Here is a 22,274-nt window from a genome sequence, read left to right on the forward strand (position 1 = left end):
TCATTGTAGTGGCTTCTCTTGTTGTGAAGCACGGGCTCTAGGCTCGTGGGCTTCAGTAGTTGCAGCACACGGGCTCAATAGCTGTGGCTCACAGGCTCTAGAGCACAGGCTCAATAGTTGTGGTGCACGGGCTTAGTTGCTCCGTGGTATGTGGAATCTTCCCAGAGCAGGGCTCGAACCCATGGCCCCTGCATTGGCAGGTGGATTCTTAACCACTGCACCACCTAGGAAGTCCAGGGCCGTCATTTCCGAATGGCAGGATCTGTGGCTGGATCTTGTGCAGGGGTGATGCCTGGGTTCTCTAGTTCTATAATCTACTATAATTGATTGTCATTAGGAGTGAGCTATTTTCCAGGCTAAGGTAGGGTGGGATCTCAGGTGAGGGATTTTAAAATGAGGAGAAAGAGTCAGGAGCATTGTGGTTGCCTGGGGTTGGTGGAGCAGTGGACATCCGGTGGGCCTTAGCCTCTGTCAACATTCTCATGTTGTCTAGGAAGGAAGTGACGGGCACATTCCCAACATTGTCCCCCCAACCCCCAGCTACCATCTGAAAGCCCTGGGAGCGGCCCAAGACCTCTGTTGCTCTGCCCTCTTCAGTAAGACACTGGGATGAGCACTTTCCAGATGGTCACGGCAGGTGCCCTTGACCTTCACTTTATCTCCAGGGAGGATGGAAGCAGAAAGGGCTCCCGGAATAGCTGCCTCTGCGGTGTGAGCACACCAGGCCAAGATGCTGCAGGAAAGCAGAAGGACCACTGGACAAAGCCAGGAAGTGCAGGAAGGGTCTTTACCTCCCTGGGCCCCATTCTCCCTGCCCATGAGATGAGGGTTCTGGCTAAGTGATTATTTTTCTGATTTTCAGCACATTCAGTAGTTAAAGTTCCATTCACTGACAGTGTCTCCCTTGCTCATTCTAACTGCCCCCCCACAACCTCCCGAACGAGAGGCTCCAGGAAAGGAAGATGGTGAGAGGCCCTCCCAAGAGGTCCCTGAGCAAACACCAGAGACCTGGAAGCCAAGCAACGGCCTGAAAGAACCTGCCGCACACAGGATTCTACTCCATCTTTGTAGCACCACAGTGCAAGCAGGAGCTGGCAGGAAGCAGGTGATTTCTAAGGGCTCTTCTGCCCTCTGATTCTGAAACTCTTCATCCTGGCCAGCACCCAGCCTTGTCTTCGATTCCAGTAGAGAGTCTTTCCAGAAATGCTGTTGGCAGTAGCCTCCGTTCCGTGGATCATGTAAAGCAGGCATCATTGTTCTTAAGAAGCTTTGCTGAGACTTAAGACTCCAGCCTGCCTGCCTTATTTATTTATCTGTTTACATTTATTTTTGAGAGGAAGGGTGATCCATGAGAGTCTGTTTCTGAAGCCAGTGCAAACTGCTGGGGCAGGATCAGATGGGGGACATTGTTTTGGTGGCTGCACCAACCCTTCTCCAGCCATTTCTGCCATGGACGAGCCCTCCTAGGGGCCCTCTCCATGGGGATGTCCAGGCATCAAGGTTTGGGGACATCCTGATCCCCAAGGTAATAAGTGAGATCACGCAGCTTGACCCCTGCCTGTCCACGGGGGGTCTGCCTCGGAAAGAAGAGCATGTGTCCGCGAGGACCACGGGTGCAGCTTGACCCAGCAGGGGCCCCATGGTGGCCGGAATTCCAAAGGCAAGGCAGGCGGAGGCCCCTCACGTCCCGCAGGCTGCATCCCTCGCCTGCGCCACACCTGCAGCTGCAGCCAGTGCGAGGCAGCCCCGGGAGTGGGGTGTCCTAGCGGGTCCTGTAGCTCAGGGTGGCTCTGAGTTTGAGTTGAGCTCGTGTAACCGGGACCATCATGGGTTTAATTCGTAAAAGAGGTGCTCTGAGGTCAGATGGCAGTCCACCCTCCCTTCAGTTGAGGTCTTTTCTGCTTTTGGATTTCTACTTCCTAGGCCTGGATTGGGGAGGCTGTTCTAAACGCTCTGTCGTCTGAATACATCTGGTCTCCGTGGAGCCTGCAGGGCAGCTGCCGTTACCTGGAGAGCTCTCTGGGCAGCGGGGAGTCTCCTGTGCTCAAGGTCTATGCCCTCTGCGTGCTGAGCAGGGGTGAAGCAGGCCCGGCAGTACGCCCCGAAGTGGTCAGGAGGTTCACATGGGCACGTCGACAGCCCTGGGTCTGTCCAACCTCGCAGACTCTCCTGCCTTTGTTGGGGCAGGGATTTTTATCCTGCTCTGTAAAACCTAGGCGTGGGGACCCCCCCCCGGCCCCGCGCCATGGCCCTCCCCCTGGTACACCCCGTGAGCAGCTAGCAGAGCAGGAGTCCAGATCCCCAGCCTGCTTGGTCTTGACTGACCAGGGAGAAAGGAAGGAGGGCACTTGTAACCATCTCACTTTCATTTGGCCATTTTTAATCTTTCACAGCTGCCATTAGGTTACCTATTAGGGACCAATTCTGGAAGGATTTCTTGGTACCAACCATAGAAGAAGAAATTGTTTCATGGTTATGCATCTATGGGAGACAAGACCGAGAGGGCCTGGCTGTGGCAGCTCTGAGCAGGGAGTGGGACTAACCCTAATTAAAATGCTCGGAGTCGGGCGTTTCTTGGCTTGCAGGAGCGCGCCACCCCCGTGTCCCCGCAGCCACGGGGTCTGGCACAGTCTCGTGATGGCCAGTCTTCCCAGAGTGCTCAGCAGGGAGCACTGGCCTCCTGGCCGTGAGAGGCTGGGGTGGGCTGAGCCCAGCTCTTCCCGGCCTGGGTGCCCGAGCGCACCCTCAGCACCAGAGCAGGGAGAGAGGAGCAGCTTGGCCAGTCCGGGTGGGGTCTGGGAGCGTGACTTGGAGCTGAGGCCCGAGTTCAAGGACTCTTGGGAAACCATGGCTTAAAAAAAAATTACTTTTAAATCGTATTCTCTCCCTTTTCATTCTCGGTGAACCTTGTTTATTTTTAAATTTTCTTCCCATGAGAATTTTTTCATCCTCCCACCATCAAGCTCCCCAGCCTGCCTGGGCTCCCATCTGTGGCCACCCCTCCCCTGGGCAGTGGATCCCACCCTGTCTTTCCTGTTTAAGGACGAAGCTCCTTTACACCACCCCCATTTTCCTGCCACCCTTTTAGCAAAGCTGGTCAGAGGAGTTTCTGTATTGCTCTTTTTTCCTTCCTTCCTCTTCCTCTTCTTTTCTCTCTTCTAACCAAACTTAATAATAATTTTCCCTCCATGTCATCAGATGTCTACCATTTTCAAGTTCCAATTGCCTTATCAAGTTTACAAATACCGCATTTGCTTGAAACAGGATCCAAAAAAGCTCTGACTCTCCCTGGCGGACTCCCCCCAGGCTTTCGTCCTTACCTCTTCACCTCATGGCTTTTCATCAGGGTTCCTGGCCCATCCCTTTTTTTTTTTTTTTAACATATTTTTTTTTTATTGAACCCAGAAGAAGCTTCTAGAATGGACCAAGTCTGGCAAAAAAGCAGCACGTCACTGAGCAGAAAGGGGACACAGTGTTTTGGGACTAGGGAGCAGGGGAAACAATTAAGAAACTTTGGTACTGCCTGCACTGCCCCTCCCTTTATCTGGGAACATGACCCGATGGACTGATCATTCCCTCCCTTTGCAGACTGTCTTCACGTGGCTCCTGGAGCACATGCTGTCCAGACTGTCCACCCGCCTCGCTGGCCGTGCCTTCTCCGTCTACAGCAGGGATCCTCAGCCCTGGCTGGACATCGGGATTATTGGGGGAGTGTCACAAAGAAATGCTGGTTCCTGAGTTTCTGCTCTGGTTGATCTGGGGAGGCACCTGGGCATGGTTCTTTTCCCCCAGGGCCGCAGGTGGCCCTGTTGTGCAGACGGAGGGAGGAACTCTGCTCTGACACTGGAGCACCTTGGCTCCGTGCGCAGATGCTCCTCTTTCTGCATTCCCACAGTGATCTCATCCAATTCCACAGCTTTAAATACCATCCAAAGGCTGATGGCACTGACCTCTCTCTGAACTCCAGACCCATTTATACAACTGTCTCCTTCACATCTCCACTTAGATACCTGATAGATATTTTGAACTGACCATGGCTGGCGCAGAACGCCACCTGATCTGGAAATGGCACTGCCATTCAGTTGCTCAGACCAAAAACCTTAGAATCATCCTTGGCACCTTCCTTTCTCTCCTATCCCACATCTAATCCATCAGTAAGTCCCTGGGGCACCAACCCTTGCCATGCCATGCAGCATGTGGGATCTTAGTTCCCCAACCAGGGATTGAACCTGTGCTCCCTGCATTGGGAGCTCAGAGTCTTAACCACTGGACTACTGGGGAAGTCCCCCAGCCCTTTCTCGCTTCCACAACTACAGCCAGCTCTAAGCCTCCATTATCCATCCACACTGGTGATAGCCTCCCAGCTAGTCTCTCTGCCTCCACCTTGGCCTTCCAGAGTCAGTATATACACCACACAGATGCTATAGCAGCTTTGGAACATATATATTGGATTATATTACTTCCCTGTTTTCAATAACTTCCAATAACTTCCCATCAAACTAGTGGTAAAATGCAAAGTCTTTTACTGCAGCCTCTATGGCTGCACATGATGTGGCCATTAGCTGTTCTCTGACCTCATATCACTCACATCTTTGCCACACTGGTCTCCTTACTGTCGCCCCTGCCCCAGGACCTTTGCAACTACTGTCCTTCTAACTAGAATACTCTTCCCCTAGTTACCTCAGTAGTCATTTCCTCAGTGAGATCTTCTCTGATCCCATGTTTATAACAGTCCCCTGCTCCCTGCTTTTTTTTTATAGCATTTTAATCCCTGGCCCTATGTTATGTATTTGCATATGATTTACGTTATACAAGGGCAAGGACTTCTGTATAAGAATAGCACCTGGTGTATACATAAGGGGTGCTCAGTAAATTTTGTTGAAATATATGAATCTTTAAGGCTCGAGCCTCCCTTTCTAGCCACTGCTGCACTGAGTGTTGGGCAAGAAACATCTCCTGGCCCAGCCTGTGACAGGCGTGCATTCCTTGTCACCTCTGCTTAAGGCTCTAGACCAGAGGTCGCCAAACTTCTTCTGTAAAGGGCTAGATAGTAAATATTTTAGATTCTGCAGACCACACAGCCTCTGTCGCATCTACTCAGTTCTGCCGTCAGAGCGCAAAAACAGCTGTAGATAATACAAAACAAATGGGTGTGGCTGTATTTTAATAAAAATTTATTTACAAAAATAGGAGGAGGACCCACTGGCCATAGTTTGCTGACCCCTGCTCTAGACTCTTACTAATTCTGAAATTTTCGGCCTTTTCCCCAAATTTTCTTGGGCATAAAGGAAACACTCAAAACCACTTGGCAGTCTGATCAGCAGGATCCCAGAAGTGGGGAAACTCCTCCTGGAGCAACTGTGGCTGGTTTAACCAAATAGTACATGCCCTCACTGCCGGGAAGAGGCCAGCGTGGGGCAAAATGATGGAGAGAGCAGTCGCGCTTTCTTCTTAAAGAAGCTGCATCAGCCTTTCTCCTCCATCCATCTTCCGAGAAGCAGAGCTGCAGAAGACTCTGGGCTCTTGTGCACCACGGACTTTTTTAGTTCCTGTGACTTAAAAAAGAGGGGACTACGTCTCACTTTCTTGAGTTTTCCTACAACATATTAGAACAGCATATAACATTTTGTATACGTCACTCACTCAGGGATCTTGAAGCCAGGTTGGATGAAAAGACCAGGAGATTTACAGTCTGCCTGTGCCACTTACTAGCTCCGTGACCTACTTTATGGGGTTGCTGTGATGATTAAGTTAAGTGGTGTTTGTGAAATATGTCATCATAGCTGCTAACATTTATTAAGTGTTTTCAAGGCATCATGCACTTTGATAAATACAGTGAAGGTATTATCTGAACCCTCGCACAACCTATAGGGCTGTAGATGAGGACACCGAGTTTAGAGAGGTTAAGTCACTTGCCCAAGGCCACACAGTGAGTGAGTAGCAGAGCCCACATCCAAATCCAGGTTGTCTGTTGCCTTCCTAGCACCCATAACAAGCACTCAATAAACGACGGCTCTAATGATGGCCAATGGCAGCTCCACCAGCAGGTGCAGCGTGTAACCGAAGAGTAACTTGGAATAAAATGGTGCTTCCAGGCAGCATTGTGTCCATTATCCTCATTTCACTGATTCGGTTGCACAGGGGCCCTCAAATGAGGCCTCGATGTTCGCTCTCCTCCCACTTTCAGAGCCTGTCACCTTCCTGGTGCCGTGAGTGGCTCCTGGCACCTGCCTCTCCCTGGCAGGGGGAGAGGACTCCAGCTGACCTTTACATTGTGCTTTCTGACCAGCTCCCAGAGTGTGAGCTCAAGCTGTTGACAGAGCTCCTGAAACTCTTCCGTCACTGACTCAGAGACATTCCCTTTCTCCTTCCTGCTCCTCTCAAGAACTGTGCTGAGTTGCCTCATGATTGAAGGTCTCCTTGTCCCCTGAGATAATGGAAAATTTTTATCAACCTGCTGCAAAAGGGTGCTTAAAGAATAGGCTTCGGAACCACCTGCTAGTGAGCTAGTGAACAGAATACTAGTTCTCGAGAGCAGAGAACATCACTGAGTCTTCTTTGCCCCTGAACTTATGTTCAGCTAAGTGCTGTGTCACTGGTGTGACTAAGAATATGGGTTCATTATTCCTTCCATTTATGTATTTATTTGAAGTGTAATTAACTTTCAATATTGTCATGTTTTCAGCTGTACAACATAGTGATTTGATATTTCTATTCATTACAAAATGATCACCGTGATGTCACCATACAAAATTATTACATATTATTGACTGTATTCCTACTCATGAATTATTTATTTTACAACTGAAAGTCTGTAACTCTTAATCCCTGTCACCTATCTTGCCCATCTCTCGCCCCCCACCCCCCACCCCCTGGCAACCACCAGTTTGTTCTCTGTAGCCGTGAGTCTGTTTCTGTTTTGTTTGCTTGTTTGTTTTGTTTTATGGCTGAGTAGTACTCCATTGTATATATACCACTTCTTTATCCATTCATGTGTCGGTGGACACTGAGGTTGCTTCTATAGCTTGGCTATTGTAAATAATGCTGCGTGAACCGTCATCGTGGCTTCATTATTCTTAAGAATCTTAGCTAATGTTTACTGAGCACTCACTGCTTACCAGGATCTATGCTGAGGCTTTTGCGTGCTTTCTATCATTTGCTCCCCTAAACCAACAGTCCTTTCTGCAATAATGGGATGTTCTATATCTGCACTGTCCAGTACGGTAGCCACTAGCCACATGTGGTTATTGAGCATTTGAAATGGGGCTAGTGCAACTAAAGAACTGGATTTTTACTTTTGTTTAAAGTTAATGAAATTCAGTCATAGTATTGTAGCTAGTGGCTACTGTGTTGGACTGCTCAGCTCTATATCTTTTTTTTCTTTCTTTTTAAATTTATTTATTTAAAAATTATGGTAAAATATACATCAGAGTTACCATTTTAACCATTTTTGAAAGATATGATTCGGTGCATTAAGTAGATACACATTGTGTAACCATCGCCACCATCCAGCCACAGACTTTCTCCTCTTGCAAAACAAACTCTACCCAGTAAACAGTCACTCCCCGTTCCCCTCTCTCCTCAGCCCCTGGCAACCACCATTCTACTTTCTGTATTTATAAATTTGACCACTTCCTACAATTTTTTTTTTACAATAAACTGCATACATTTATTTATTTATTTATTTATTGGCTGCGTTGGGTCTTTGTTGCTGCGCACGGGCTTTCTCTAGTTGCTGTGAGCGGGGGCTGCTCTTCCTTGTGGTGCGCGGGCTCCTCATTGCCGTGGCTTCTCTTGTTGCGGAGCACAGGCTCTAGGCACGTGGGCTTCAGTAGTTGCAGCACATGGGCTCAATAGTTGTGGCTCACGGGCTTAGTTGCTCCACGGCATGTGGGATCTTCCTGGAGCAGGGATTGAACCCGTGTCCCCCGCTTTGGCAGGCGGATTCTCAACCACTGCACCACCTAGGAAGCCCCGTCATCTCTATATCTTTTTAACCTATTTTACAGATGAGAAAAAAATGAGGGTTAGAGGGTTAAGTAATTTGCCAAAGGTACTCAGCTTTATAGTAGCAGAGCCAGTCTTTGGACCCATGTTTCCTATCCAGAGCCCTCACTCTTCACCACCATGTTACACTCTTTCTATTATATTTTTTGCAGAAATTGTTTCCTGGGTGCAGACTGTTCGCTCACTCATAATACCATACGAATGTATGCAGCACCACCCCCCTCCCCGAAATGTGCAAGACCTAGCCAAAGAAAATTGAAAAACTTACCAAAGGATGTAAAAGAAGACCTGCATACATGGAAAAAGAGAAATTCCATGTTCCTGGATGGGAAGACTCAGTATTGCAAAAATACCATTTCTCCCTCAGATAATCTCTGGATTCAGTATAATTTGCCTCCACATCCAGAAAGTAATTGTAACGAAATGTTATTCTGAAAGAAAGTGCCAGAATAGTCAAAACAGTTTTGAAAAAGAAGCTTTGGGGGATGGAGTGGCCTCATTCTGTCCATATCAAAGTGTTGAATAAAGTGAAAATACTTAAAAGTAGGGACTATAATAGGTACTAAAAAATGGCTGTTGAATGAATACAGATTTAGTATGTGTTAAGTAGTGGTTCTCTGAAAAAAAAAAAAAGGGGGGGGGACAGGCACAGGAAGAAACAATGGACCAGTTAAACAAAATAGTCTCGAAAAATGGCTTATTAAATCACAGGTCAGTAAGGAACTGCTAATAAGTGTGGGAAATGGTTTATCCTTCCAGAATTAGTGAAGCTGCATCCTTACCTCATGCTGTACATAAAGACCTAAACATTAAAAAAAGGAACCAAGGGACTTCCCTGGTGGTGCAGTGGTTAAGAATCCACCTGCCAATTCAGGGGACAGGGGTTAGATCCCTGGTCTGGGAAGATCCCACATGCTGTGGAGCAACTAAGCCCATGTGCCACGACTACTGAGCCTGAGCTCTAGAGCCTGCGAGCCACAACCACTGAGCCCCTGTGCTGCAACTACTGAAGCTCTCGGGCCTCGAGCCCGTGCTCCACAACAAGAGAAGCCACCACAATGAGAAGCCTGCACACCACAATGAAGAGTAGCCCCTGCTTGCCACAACTGGAGGAAGCCGGTGCACAGCAACGAAGACCCAACACAGCCAATAAATAAATAAACAAATAAATAAATAATAAAATCTATTTAAAAAAAAGAGAAAGTCCTAAAACTATAGAAGAATAAAGGTACTTTTGTAATATTAGACTGGGAAAAATGGGAAACTATAAAGGAAACAATTGACAGATTTGACTATACCAAAAAATAAGAATTCCTCAATAGGAATAAAAGCACCACAAGCAAGGTTTAAAGGCCAATTGAAAAAGAAAAGAAAAAAGGATCAATTGTCACTGGGCGAAAACAAACAAAAAACGGAAGGAAAAACACTCCACATAGCAACACACAGGATTAAAACCTTAACAAACAAAGAGCTTCAACAGAGCAACAAGAAGAAGACAAGCAACCAGGAGAAGGTTGCGCAGAGGTCTGAATAGGAAGTTCACAGAAAAAGAAATACAAATGGCTAATAGGGATGTTCCACTGCATCAGTAATCAGAGAAATACAATTTGAAACAATTAGATACTACTTTTCACTAACTGGACTGGTGGAAATTAGACTAATTATATCCAGTATTGGCCTGCATGACAGAGTGTAAATCAATCCAACATTTTAAAAGGGCAAATGGCAAGACCCAGCCAAATTGTAAATATGCATGTCCTTCAGCTCTGTGGTCCCACTCTGTATACTGTTCTGTTCCACTGGACAGAAATACCCACCCAGGCAGCCCCGGATGTGCATTGCAATATTATGTGTAATATCAAAGAAGTGGAGACAGTAGCTGTATCTAATAACGGTTAAAGCACGATACAGCATATTTTAGAATACACTTGTGGCTGTAAAAAAGAATGGAGTGGACCTGTATGTAATGATACGGAAAGATGTGTTTGACATATTGTTAAGAAAAAGCAAGTTTCAGAACAATGAGTATAGCATGATCCTATTTCGCTTCTTTAAAGTCTATGCAAGAAAAGAGTTGGGAGGGCACACACACAGGCTTTTGACGGTGGGGGACGGGGAAGAGAAGGTCTTTATGCTTATACACCCTGTCTTGTTGCTTACACTTGTATGATGAGCAAGTACTGCTTTCAGAATGTGTCTGTTTTCTGGTATCTTGACCTGAAAAGGGAGTCTGAGTTCCAGCCATGGCTCCCTCACTTAGCTGAAAATCATAGTGAAGGACTTCAGCTTTGTTGGTCTTAGCCACTTTCTCTGTTTAAAAATAAATAACATTTAAAAAACTTTTCCATGTTTTTCAAGCATTATGGTGGGCGTGCCTACTTTTATAATCAAGGAAATGAATAAGCCTCTGTTTTCCTTCTTTAATAGGAGTTGCACTAGACTTCTAAAGATCCCTCCAGTTCTAACAGCTAAGAATCTCTGATCTCAGATTTACTTGAATTTTGAAATTAAAAACAAAAAAAAGCTGGACCCCAGTGTCGTGGTTCTCAGTACTAACCCATGCGAGCATACCTTTGGCCACTGCAGTTTTCATAGGCTCATTGCTCTTTCAGTTCTAGAAACTTCTCCTCCTGTTTGCTTGCCTCTCGGGAGGAGGAGCAGACCCTGCAGGACTGAGGCCTGTCCCGGGCCAGCGGGGCTGCTGGGCTTACTCTGGGCCACAGAGAAGCTATTTTTGTCGTGGGGGCTGAATGGTCGGCCCCTGGCCAAGAGCGCGTGCTTGCTGGCGTGGTGGATGTGTCTTGTCTGGCGTTGCCGCCTCTACCGCTGCTTCCAGAAAACACTTGAGAGCACATTTGTGCAGCGCCAGGAGCTTAACCCTGAGACGAGTGTACAGGGATGAGTGCTCTTTTTTTGTGTTCTTCCCCCTTCTGGCCATTAGAAGGGCAGCAGCAGACCAGAGTGTGGCCGCAGTGCAGTGGGAACGTTTTCTCTTGGCGCTTTACCTGATAGGGGCCCCTCCTCGCTGCAGCTGTAGAGAACTCAGTCCTGATCTGGGCTTTCTTGGTCTTAATGGAGCTGAGCGAGCTGCCCTCGCCTCCATCAGCCTGCTGGGGTTTCCTCAGTGCTGCAGCTCATCTCACCTACTGGCCAAATCTCCTCCCTTCAGTCCAGCCTGGGAACAGTGTCCTTCATGTGCAGGGCTTGACCTGAGCCTGGCAGGTATCTGGATCCTTATCCAGCCTTGCCACCTTCCTCAGGTAAATCCAACGTCCCACATCCGCCTCTGGCAAGAAGGCTGTCAGGGCAGGTGCCCACGGCCGTCAGCCCTTAGTTTGTGCAGAGGGGCGGCTCCAGGCAGGGCCACCGTGTGGCCAGCTCCAGGGCTGGGGCAGGGGGATTTACACGGGGCACTGAGTGTTCATGTATAGGTGGTGCCCCTGGAGTTGTGTAGCTCGGTGGCCCTGTCTCGAAGCCTGGTACCACCCGAGATCCACGTGTAGACCATGAATTCCCCGCCAGCATTAAGCTGTTGTCGTGCCAAGCACTTACTCCGTGCCTCTTGGAGACTGGGCTGTAAGGGTCCCTCCTGTGCCCTCTGGAACCCGCAGTACAGGATAAGCAGCTGGGGCGGGCAGTTGGAGGTCGACTCTCTGTTGGTCAACACGGATACGTCCTTTGACTGGTTTTCTCAGCTACCTTCTTGATTCCAGAACTTCTGTGGCCCTCCTCCATCCATTTCTAATCTGGGGGGATTTTTGTTTCCCTTTCAGTTGCAGAGCTACTTTGCTGCATGTGAAGATGAGACCCCTGCCATCCGGAACCATGATAAGGTCCTGCAGCGTCTGTGTGAGCACTTGGACCATGCCCTGCTCTATGGGTAAGAGGGAGGTGGTTTCTGGAGAAGACTGTACAGTGCGACGGGGCAGGGCCGAGGTCATGCGTAGCCTCCAGAGGGAAGTCCCTAGCCTTGTCTGCCTTTTATATCTTCTTTCCTTGGCAGAAAGAGATTTGTCTCACTCGAGTGGGCTGCAGACTGTCTGAGGTTGTCCCAGTAATCCGTCTCTGAGCGGGCATGAGTGATTAGAGAGAGGATTAGCAACAGATGAAATGATGGTGTGAAGGCCTGGTGGTTGCCTGTGGGTCCCGCTGGGAATCCCTTGCTTTCAGCCTTGAGTTTCCTCCTGACACGAAGGCTGGTGCACCAACAGACTGCAGCTTCCCAGGGTGGCCCCGTTGAGGTCATAGCAGCTCCTGTCCTATTTTCTCAGACTGCAAGACCTCTCATCTGGCTACTGGGTGCTCGTGGTGCATTTCACCCGGAGAGAGGCCATCAAACAGATCGAGGTGCTGCAGCACGTGGCCACCAACCTGGGGCGCAGTGAGTAGTACCAGGTTGACGCGGGGAAGGGGCCAGCTCCACCCTCCCTGTGGGCAGCTCGGGGCTCAGGTGTGGCCTCAGGGTCAGCCTGGGAGGCTGAGTGCCTGGTGGTGTCCAGTGGCGGAGGGTTGTTTAAATGCCAGCGCCCTCCACGAGGCCTCTCTTCTCCCCGCACATGACATTTGGCTGGAGCATCGTGGCTGCGGGGAAGGAGAGTGAGATGCTGAAGAGAGCTGGGCTCCTCTGAGCACGTAGTGAGGGTCTCGCCTCTCCCCCTGAGCTAGGGTCAGTGTCCGCTACAGGATCAGCGCAGGATCCTCGCATTTCTCAGCCCATCTGGAGTTTGCGAGCTGCCCTGTTCATCCCAGTCTCCTGGCCGGTTACAGGCGAGGGTCTGACGGGGAGAATCAAGATTTCAGGGTGTGGCGCTCCATCAAGAGAGAAGGCTGTTGGGGGGCTTCCCCCCTTCCTGCCCTTGCTGGGCCAGGGAAAGCCAGCATCCTGCCAGGCCTTCCTTCTGCTCACTCCTGCCCTTCGTTTGCAGGCCGGGCCTGGCTGTACCTGGCCCTCAACGAGAACTCCCTGGAGAGCTACCTGCGGCTGTTCCAGGAGAACCTGGGTCTGCTGCACAAGTACTACGTCAAGTGAGTGTCCGGAACGCTCTGTCTCACACAGCTGCAGAGCACCCCCGGAGCCTCGTCCCAAAGTCTCGTGTCACACGCAGACACCACGCTGTGCCACCCCAGAGGCCTAGCTTGGCCGTGCGTGCTGAGGACAAGTGGTGCCCAGAGAGCCCGTGGCGCTTGCGTGTGATGACGGCTCTGGCCAGGAGTGCGGGTTCCGGCCGGGCTCGTGTGAGCAGCTTGGTGCCCGGTCAGCCCCAGCCTGATCCTCCACCCTGGCCTCAGACCTGACTGGAGGGCTCGGCCTCTGCTGGGGTTGCTGCAGGGACAGAGTATTTATTTAGAGCAGCTGCCGAGAGCTGCTGCAGGCCCCGTATCTGAAGACGTGGGCAGTAAACTGCCGTGTGGCTCCAGACCCTGCCGGAGAGTGCTGGGAAGGGCTGGGTGGAGGGTGCATCGAGCTTGGGGGGCGGGGGGGTGTGTGTGTGTGCCACATGTCACATTCCAACGCTGCTGGCTTGTTGGGGAGGCAGGGCCGTGCTGGTAACCAGACCCAGAACCACCATCGCCCCTTCTCGTGTCTCGCAGGAACGCCCTGGTCTGCAGCCATGACCACCTGACCCTCTTCCTGACCTTGGTGTCTGGGCTGGAGTTCATTCGGTTCGACCTGGACCTGGTGAGACACCACGGCTCTCGCTGCTCGTGGGGGCAGAGGGGCAGGCCGGGTGGGCGCTCGGCTCCGCCCCGGGAGCCTGCCGGGCGTGACTGAGTCCGAGCATCGTCCTGTTTATTCAGGTGAGGGAACGGCTAAGGGCCTGACCAGTGGAGCTGAGTGGAGTTGAGGTGATTCTCTCTCGCTCAGGGTTCTTGGTTTGAGGGACTCCTTCCTGTCTCTCTGTCCCAAATCGGAGAAAAGCCACATCGCCTGGAGTATTTTAGGACTGAAGTGTTCTCCTTCGTGTTCAGAACATGAATCTTTGAAAAACTTGGGTTTTGTTGTTGTTGTTGTTGGCGGTGGTGGTGGTTTTTGGGTTTTTTTTGGCCGCACCACAAGGCTCTTGGGATCTTAGTTCCCTGACCAGGGATGGAACCCTGCCCTCGGCAGTGAAAGCGCAGGGCAGGATGTGAGTCGTTGAGAGAGACGAGGCAGGTTCATCCCTGTGCCTCCCGGGATCCTGGAAGCCTCTCCGCTCCCTGCTTCCTGGCCTCCCTCGTGGTCATGGTCACGGTCACAGTCAAGGTCACACACTAGAGACGTGCCCTGCAGCCCAGGAGCTGCAGAAGCTCCTCTGCAGTCTCGTCAGGATGCACACAGCTGCTCCGTCCTAATCTGGTCACCAGCCTAGGTCCCGACCCCAGCAGCACCGACCAAAAAGGAACTTGGCTACTGGAAAGCTGTGGAAACTGGAGAAGATGAGCGACTAATAGACAAGAGGTCAGGGAGGGTCAGAAGGCCCAGCGGGCGTGGTCGTCTCTGGGCCCTGCGTCCACAGCCCTATGAGCCACAGCCGTTCACAGTGCTCCTTTTAGCAGCTTATTTCTGGATTTAGTACCTTAAGGACATCAATTTCCAAAGAAAAACCAGCCTGGGAGGGTGTCAAGGCAGATCCATGGAAAGCCATGTTTCGGGGGCCCACCGAGGCGTCCCACCACCCAAACCTGTCTGTCCCCCTCTCTCCCCAGGACGCCCCCTACTTAGACTTGGCCCCCTACATGCCCGACTACTACAAACCCCAGTACCTGCTGGACTTTGAAGACCGCCTCCCCAGCTCGGTCCATGGCTCGGACAGCCTCTCCCTCAACTCCTTCAACTCTGTCACCTCCACCACCCTGGAGTGGGATGACAGTGCCATCGCTCCGTCCAGCGAGGGTGAGTGCCCGGGGCAGAGAGCGGCCGGCCTCCGCGGTGAAACGGATTCTGAGCTGCGTGAGCCTGGCTGGGTGTCTCTCTTGGCTGGTTCTGGCCCGGGGATGGAAATTCAGAGTTAAACGGGGCCAGTCATTTCCCAGATCTTCATTTCCTCAGAGTCCCTGTGGTGGCTCAAAAACTGATTCTGGGGATAAAAAGCCAAAATGAGATCTTATGAACATTAGAGCCTTTCCAGGAGGCTGGAGCCACATGCCCAGTGCAGTTCTGAGATCAGGGGGATTAGCAGGGAGACCTGGAAACTCTTCCTGACATTGCAGGGGTGAGTGCTACCCGCTTTGGGGGGGTTGTCCTGCCCTGGATTCTAGGTGGAAAGAGGCTATAATCAACCCCTGGAAGGAGGAGGGAGAACCCGATGGGTCTGAAGTTTGGAGGAAGATGCCCTATTTCCCACGGGTCCACCGATTTCTGAGTCCCTCCCGTACTTGCCAGCGTGTCGGAGGTGATCACACTCACGGCATCAAAGACCGAAAAAGAACGTCCTCGCGTCTGTAGGTCATTTGTTGTCTCTGTGGAACAACTGGTTGTAACAGCCTGATTTCTTCCAAACCTTCGGTCCCCGTGTTCATTTATAAAACTGGCTGTGTCCCTACCTTCATCCCATGTAGGAAACCAGAGCTGTTCATTTACTGCACCCCACCTCACCTCCGGGGCAGGGGGGCCAAGCACAAATTCAGCCCCAGAGGCTCCCTAGAGTCGCATCAGCACTGAGACCTTGACTTTCTTCCTTCTTTACTTCTACCTGTGCTGTGGCCCTATGTCCCAGGGAGGGCAGTTACTTTCAGACTCGCCGTTAGCAAGACTTGTACTGCTCTTTGTAGGAACAGGAGATGGCAGCTCAGGCTCCTTGGGTTGGGCTCAGGGGCTTCCTCTGAGACGCTGGAGGGATGGGCCTCGAGGGAGCAGCCAGACTGCCCAGGGGTGGAGCTGTCCCCTTGGGGCCACCTCATCTCAGCTGCTGGGCGTGGAGGGCAGGAAAGCAAGGGATATAAAAGGGGGTTAGGTGCAGGGGAGCCATGTTCTTCTGGGGTTGGAACAGATCGCCCCCCAGTCTTTCTAGCTGGTCAGAGGCTACTGAGCCAGTCAGTGCCTGAGCTGAGAAGCAGCTGGGGTCCTCATAAGTTCCCCCGAGGTTGTCAGATAAAATGTAGAAAGTTGAATTTTTCCTCTCTTGTTTTCTCCCAATGTCTCCCACCCTGTTGCCCCCACCCTCTCTGTCCTTCCACTGCCTGTGTTTCTAATCTTCAGTTTTGTCCCTCGTTTTTATAGATTATGATTTTGGAGATGTGTTTCCAGCAGTGCCGTCTGTACCCAGCACAGACTGGGAAGGTGGGACAGAGTCCGCTGTTACCCCCTCTTTTCCTGTTTTGCAACGTTTCCATACCAAGCTTGCTGCATGATTCAAAATCAGCTCGTTATTTATAATAATGTCAATGATCATAATAAAGCCAAGTTTGGTGTTCTGATAGATGGAATTCTGCAGTAGGAGAACTTGACCTTGAGTCCTAGGCCAACCCCTTCTCCCAGTGCAGGACTCCTGCCTTTATGCAGTGGCCTTGTGGAGTCGCTACGTGACGGCATTGTGGGGACACATAGATCACCCTTCCCAATTCCAATGCCAGTTGATGCACCAGATGTGCACAGGGAACTGCCGGCTGTGGGGCACTAGTGGCCTGGCCCAGCGAGCAGAGACTTGTTCTGGAAAACGCTGCCTTTGAACACGTGGGTTGTAATCCTCTGAGTCAGATGCGCTTCTGTGTCAGAAGCATCAGGAAGCAAAGGCAGAGGGCTTGGTTCTGTTCTTAACGGCTTCCTCTGGGGTGGTTTTGAAAGAGATTGAGGTCCAGATGGGGGAAATTGCCCCGGCCTGGCTGAAACTCCCTCTAGGGAGAGTCTCTTTGAAGTTAAGGCCGACTGAAAGAAAATCTGTCAACCCTCCCACCCTGTCCACTGGGCGGCAGCAATGCTTGGGCATTTTTCTGCTGGTGACGCCGCTTCTGGGCTTGAGAACAGTCATGAAGCTGTTCCCAGGATTCCCAGGATTCCTCCAAGCAGAGGACATGTTTCTGAGAAGGTTAATCCTTCCTCCTTAAAGCTGAGGCCATAACCAGACTCCCCCTTAATAAAGAGCCTCCTGCCCAGTGGGCCTCTTCTTCGCAGGGTGGGGGCGGGGCAGCCTCTGAAGGCTGGCCACCCGACGGGTCAGCCGGGGCCGTGGGACAGCGGTTCTCCCCGCTGCTCGGAGCTGGCCCCCGCGTGCGACAGCCGTTATCTGCATCATGGGTGACAGATGATCTTTGCCCAAGTAACGCGAGTGTGCAATAGCTTGAGTTTGAGGGACATGAGATATGGAATTGGAAAAATAAATTATGTCATCTGGCCAAGAGTAGCAGCATCCAAGAGTCCCCCTTTTTAAGTTAGGATTAGCTTGAAATCCAGAATTCCATCATCACATCATTTATCCTTTCAGCCTCTCTCCTTGCAGCGCACATGCTGGGCTTTGATCCCCCGCTGATTCTAACAACTAACCCCTTCCTGACCCAGCTACTTGCTGTCTGTTGCAGTCACTTCACAAGCAGGGCCTGACCCTCCTCCATAGCCCTCCAGAGCCCCCTGTGGCCTGAGAACCAGCAGCCCAGTCGCACTGCTTGCTTGGGCCGGGCCGAGCTCCGGGGCGGGCTGAGACTGTCCCCGCAGCCATCTCCCGCTTTCCTGAGTGCCTGGAGCACTGAAGAATCCCTGAGCCGGCTCTGGCAGCTCACCTGGGGAGGCTTTGTCTTCTCCTCGCACCTGGAGGAGAGCAGGATTCGGGGGCAGCTCTGGGCCCTGGGGTGGGGGTGGGGGAGGCCTTTCCATGGTCCTTGGCTCATTTACAGAACTGGTGGGTAAGGACTTCCCTGGTGATCCAGTGGTTAAGACGCCAAGCTCCCACTGCAGGTGGCTCGGGTTCAATCCTGGTGGGGGAACTAAGACCCCGCATGCCCCATAGCACAGCCAAGAAAAAAGAAGAACTGGTGGGTATCCCAGCCTTGACTGCCACCACGTCCGATGATCTGCTTGCCCACCTCTTGGGACCCCTTCCCTGAGCCGCGGCACACTCGGGCTGGAACAGGGACGCCTGGGCTTGGCAGGAGGCTTCTCTCAGACTGAAGGGCAGGCTTTTCTGCTTCTGAGAACTCGGGCTCTGGGGTCCCTGGACATCTGAAGGAAGTCTCACATTTCACTAGCGTTTTTCTGGCAGAGCTGGCAGTTGCTTTCTGCCCCCGCCTTTGTCCTCATGTTAAAAGACAGTGTACTTCTGATGGTGTGCTGCGTCAGCAGACAGCCGCCCAGTGGTTTCCAAGATCCGCCAAGCAGGTTGGCCCTTCCAGATGAGGCTGAGGGTGGGAAGCGTGTTTGCCATGTCTCCGCTGGCAGATGAAGGCCAGCAAGATGTGTGCAAGCTGGCAGATGGAGTGTGAACATCCTGCGTCCTTTGCCATTAACTGTCACCCGGGCTACTCCACCAGCGTGGGCGGCCTCCCATCTGCCACTGGATAAATGCCTCATGGGCTTTCATGCTGACGCGCTCCCCTCCTCTCTGTGTCCCGTTCCAGTGACCTGGGATGGGCGGTTGGGGGTGGGGAGAGCTGTTAAACCAGTTCCTCTCCGGAGGGGCTGCATCATCCCCCAGGGTGGGAGCGTGCCCAGAGAGGACCAGTAGGCAAGCTGAGGTTTGGATGAAATGGAGTTCTCAGCACCTGCCTTAAAGGGGTGCCCGGTGGGATGTCAGGGGAGAAGGGCTCACAAGGCATCTGCATGGGGGGGGCGGGGCAGCCACTCTGTGTACCTTTCTTCCCCACTCTGCCCTCTCCGCTGTGCTCTGGGTCCCTCTTCCCGCCCCTGCCCCGGCTCCTCACCCTTGGACTCCCTCTCCTGGCCTCTTAGCCTCTGTACCCCTCATTTTCTCCGATCCTTTCTCCGATCCCGTCTCTCTTCCTTTGTTCCTTTGTATCTGCCTGTGGGGGACCTTTCAGAGGACTCTGGGTATCTCAGTCCGGTCAGGGATGTGTGACGCTAAAGGAGGCTCTAAGGTTAGCCTGAAAGATGCAGCCCATCTTTTGAGGCACCAAGGTCACCATCAAGGGGCTTAAGCCTGGAGGCTGCTTAACCTTGGGGCTTTTAACTCAAACTCGGCCACACTGTTGTGAGCTCTTGGGGTTTGGGGGTGGGGGGGCAATGGTGGTGGTGATGGCGTCCCTCCAACTTGCTCTTAAAGCACAGATCCCATATCCTGTTGGCTTGGGGCTTCTACTCCTAAAACAGGGCCACCCCGATCAGATTTCCCTGGGAAAAACTCACCTGCCTCCCTCCTGAGATAAGGCATGCTTTGGGGGCCTGGGGTCCCTAGCTGGTGTCCGACGGGCTGTCTCTTGTTTCCTGTTCTCCCAGATGGGGACCTCACAGACACTGTCAGCGGCCCCCGTTCCACTGCCTCGGACCCGACCAGCAGCAAGGCTTCCACCAAGAGTCCCACCCAGCGCCACAACCCCTTCAACGAGGACCAGGCAGAGACCGTGTCCTCCTCCGACACTACCCCTGTGCACACCAGCTCTCAGGAGAAGGGGGAGTCCCACACCCCGGACCTGCCAGACAGCTGCACAGAGCTCGAGGTCATCAGGTCAGTGGGGAGGGGCCCCAAGAAGCTAGGTGAGCGTCCTGGTGTCATCCTCTCTACTCCTAGCATCACTTTTCAGTCCACGCAGACTAGGACTCTGCCCCCTACCCCAAGGGCATTTGGGCCTCTTCCTGGTGACTAGGTACCCCTCCCCTGCTCAGTAGTTCTTTTATCAAGAGGAAACAGAGAGCCCGAGCCTGGAAGATGGGTGGCACAGGCAACAACATGGCCAGCTTCTGGGGCCATGCCCAGGCCACTGGGGCTTTTGTCCAGTCCATCCAGAAAGCACCTTCAGCCTGGACTTCTTTCCAAGGGAGTTCTTGGACATGAGCACACAGTTTCTGAGATTTGTACTAATTCTAGTTCAGCGTGGCTCGTTGAAAGAAGAGCATCTTCACCATTTTGATGGGGATGTAGAAGGGAAGGAGGAGGTGGATGACAGGTTGGGAAACTCCTGGCCCAGAGCTTCCCTGGTTCCCTGACCTCCCCTGGCTCCTGCTCTGGAGTCTCTCCGCCCTGAATGAGAAGATGTGCACGTCAAACCTCCCGGAGGCTTGTGGCCCAAGGCAGGGAAGTTGCTCCCCAGTGACTGGAGCCAGGCGTCCCGCTCCCACAGGCTGGTTCGAGCCCAGAGCAGCTTGAGTGGTTCAGACCCAGGGTTGCTTAGCCAGGCCTACTCCAGCCAACTTGGACCCAAGGAGCCAAGAGTTGGAGTTCAAAAGACTTTGAGTCTTTTGAATTATCCATAATGACACCTAATGGAAAGCGAGGTCAGCTCAGGGTCTGCTGCCCACATCCTAGGGGGAGGCTGAGTAGAGGGGGCCACTGGTCTGACCCGTCACGGCCTGTTTTTGTTCCCTAGAGCACAGCTGGCCCAGTTGTGCTGTCAGCTAGAATTCGCAGGACCTGCTCAGGGCTTCCTCTAGCCACTGCGGTCTGTGCCTCCCTCCCGCTGGCCCTGCCTCTGCTCGCAGTGGCCGCTGGCCCAGGGCCTCCCACCTAGCGCTGCCCAGGAGCACTGAAACTCTGGCTGTACTCTCAGAGGTCCCTCCCCCGGGCTCACCTCATCTGACCCAGCCCATCTCACTGCCCTCAGTACTGGGGTGCTCAGATGCAAGCCTCTCCCCGTCACTACCGTCCAGGGTCACCAAGAAGAAGAAAACTGGCAAGAAGAAGAAGCCCAGGTCGGATGAAGAAGCAAGTCCCCTCCACCCGGCCTCTACCCCGCACACGTGCGCCAGGCGGGGCGATGGTGACACCCTCGTAGGCAGCCCAGGCCCTGGACGGGGCTCCCCAGACAAGACCCTCGCCCCGCCCCAGGAGGAGGGAGAGGGGCCCGGCAGCACAGCTGAGGGCGGTGAGCGCCCAGAGCCCGGCCAGGTGGGCCTGCTTATCCCTGAGATGAAGGACACCTCCATGGAGCGCCTGGGGCAGCCCCTGAGTAAGGTCATCGACCAGCTCAACGGGCAGCTGGACCCCAGCACCTGGTGCTCCCACGTCGAGCCCCCCGACCAGTCCTTTCGGACCGGCTCTCCCGGGGACGCCCCGGAGAGGCCGCCCTTTTGCGACTTTAGTGAGGGGCTTCCAGCCCCAATGGACTTCTACCGCTTTACCATCGAGAGTCCAAGTACTGTTGCATCAGGTGGCGGCCACCATGACCCTGCAGGGCCTGGCCAACCGCTGCATGTTCCTGGTAGCTCTGCGGCTCCTGGCCAAGAAGAAGCGGGAGGAGGAGGAGGACCGGGACAGGCGCCTCGGCCCCTAGAGGACACCCCGGGGGAGGCGCAGCAGCCAGAGGCCCAGGAGCTGGAGACCCAGTTGCCCCCGGTCGGTGAGGGGCCTGTGCCTGAGCCGGAGCCTGGGACCCAGGAAGCTCTTTCCCGACTCAAGCGAGACCAGCCCAGCCCCTGCCTGAGCAGCGCCGAGGACTCTGGGGTCGATGAGGGCCAGGGGAGCCCTTCTGAGATGAGCCACTCGGCAGAGTTCAGGTGAGCCCGTCTGCCTGTGCCGCTCACCCGGGATGCCCTGTCCTCGATCAGGGGACATTGGGCCTCTGCCCTCCCGATAAAACGCGCCCAACTCCCTGAAGAGCTGGCCTGGGCCGGGAGGTAGGAGAGGGTGCCGTCCCCCCCCCCCACTTTGGCTCCTGGTGGGGGCAGAGCCACTGCAGCCCCGCTGCCCCGGGGTGCCCGCCTCCCCTCTGCGCGGCGTGCCGTCTCTGGCGCCCCTGCTCTGGCCTGGCCCCCGGCCCTCCCACGCTTGTCCTCCCCACAGAGTGGACAACAATCACCTGCTCCTGCTGATGATCCATGTGTTTCGAGAAAACGAAGAGCAGCTCTTCAGGGTAGGTCCCAGGATCTCAAGAGCGGGCAGCAGCCAGCCCGGCGAGGGCGAGGCCGGGTGCGCCGCCGCGTCCGCTCCGCAGGGGCTGCGGGCGGCCCGGCGCGGGGCGGGGCGGGGGCCCCCGGGCCTGACCTCTCTGCTCCGGCCCCTCAGATGATCCGCATGAGCACCGGGCACATGGAGGGCACCCTGCAGCTGCTGTACGTGCTGCTCACAGACTGCTATGTCTACCTGCTCCGGAAAGGTGCCTGCCGCCCCCGGGCCAGGCCAGGGCAGCTGCCGGGGGCACGTGGAGGATGACGCTGACTGCTGATCTCATTCCCTTCCCCCGCAACC

At 53.3% G+C, this 22,274-nt stretch overlaps 1 protein-coding gene across 5 annotated transcripts in view; it reads left to right on the forward strand.

Moving 5' to 3' along the window:
* Window positions 1–22,274, forward strand: part of PLEKHM2 (pleckstrin homology and RUN domain containing M2) — a 37,631-nt gene that overhangs the window by 9,943 nt on the left and 5,414 nt on the right. For 4 of the 5 annotated variants that reach the window (XR_009047746.1, XM_057697185.1, XM_057697209.1 and 1 more), the window contains 11 exons: window positions 947–1,105; window positions 11,781–11,887; window positions 12,279–12,388; window positions 12,933–13,032; window positions 13,600–13,687; window positions 14,695–14,881; window positions 16,208–16,267; window positions 19,370–19,598; window positions 20,738–21,583; window positions 21,870–21,939; window positions 22,092–22,182. Coding sequence is in view for 4 of the 5 variants with exons in the window: in XM_057697185.1 (XP_057553168.1) it covers window positions 947–1,105; window positions 11,781–11,887; window positions 12,279–12,388; window positions 12,933–13,032; window positions 13,600–13,687; window positions 14,695–14,881; window positions 16,208–16,267; window positions 19,370–19,598; window positions 20,738–21,583; window positions 21,870–21,939; window positions 22,092–22,182 (2,047 nt within the window). In the remaining variant the exon portion in view is untranslated. The remainder of the gene's footprint in view (window positions 1–946; window positions 1,106–11,780; window positions 11,888–12,278; window positions 12,389–12,932; window positions 13,033–13,599; window positions 13,688–14,694; window positions 14,882–16,207; window positions 16,268–19,369; window positions 19,599–20,737; window positions 21,584–21,869; window positions 21,940–22,091; window positions 22,183–22,274) is intronic. The other variant, XM_057697200.1, reaches the window with a different exon arrangement.

This window comes from Hippopotamus amphibius, chromosome 1, assembly GCF_030028045.1.
Source record: "Hippopotamus amphibius kiboko isolate mHipAmp2 chromosome 1, mHipAmp2.hap2, whole genome shotgun sequence".
NCBI classification, from domain to species: Eukaryota; Metazoa; Chordata; class Mammalia; order Artiodactyla; family Hippopotamidae; genus Hippopotamus; species Hippopotamus amphibius.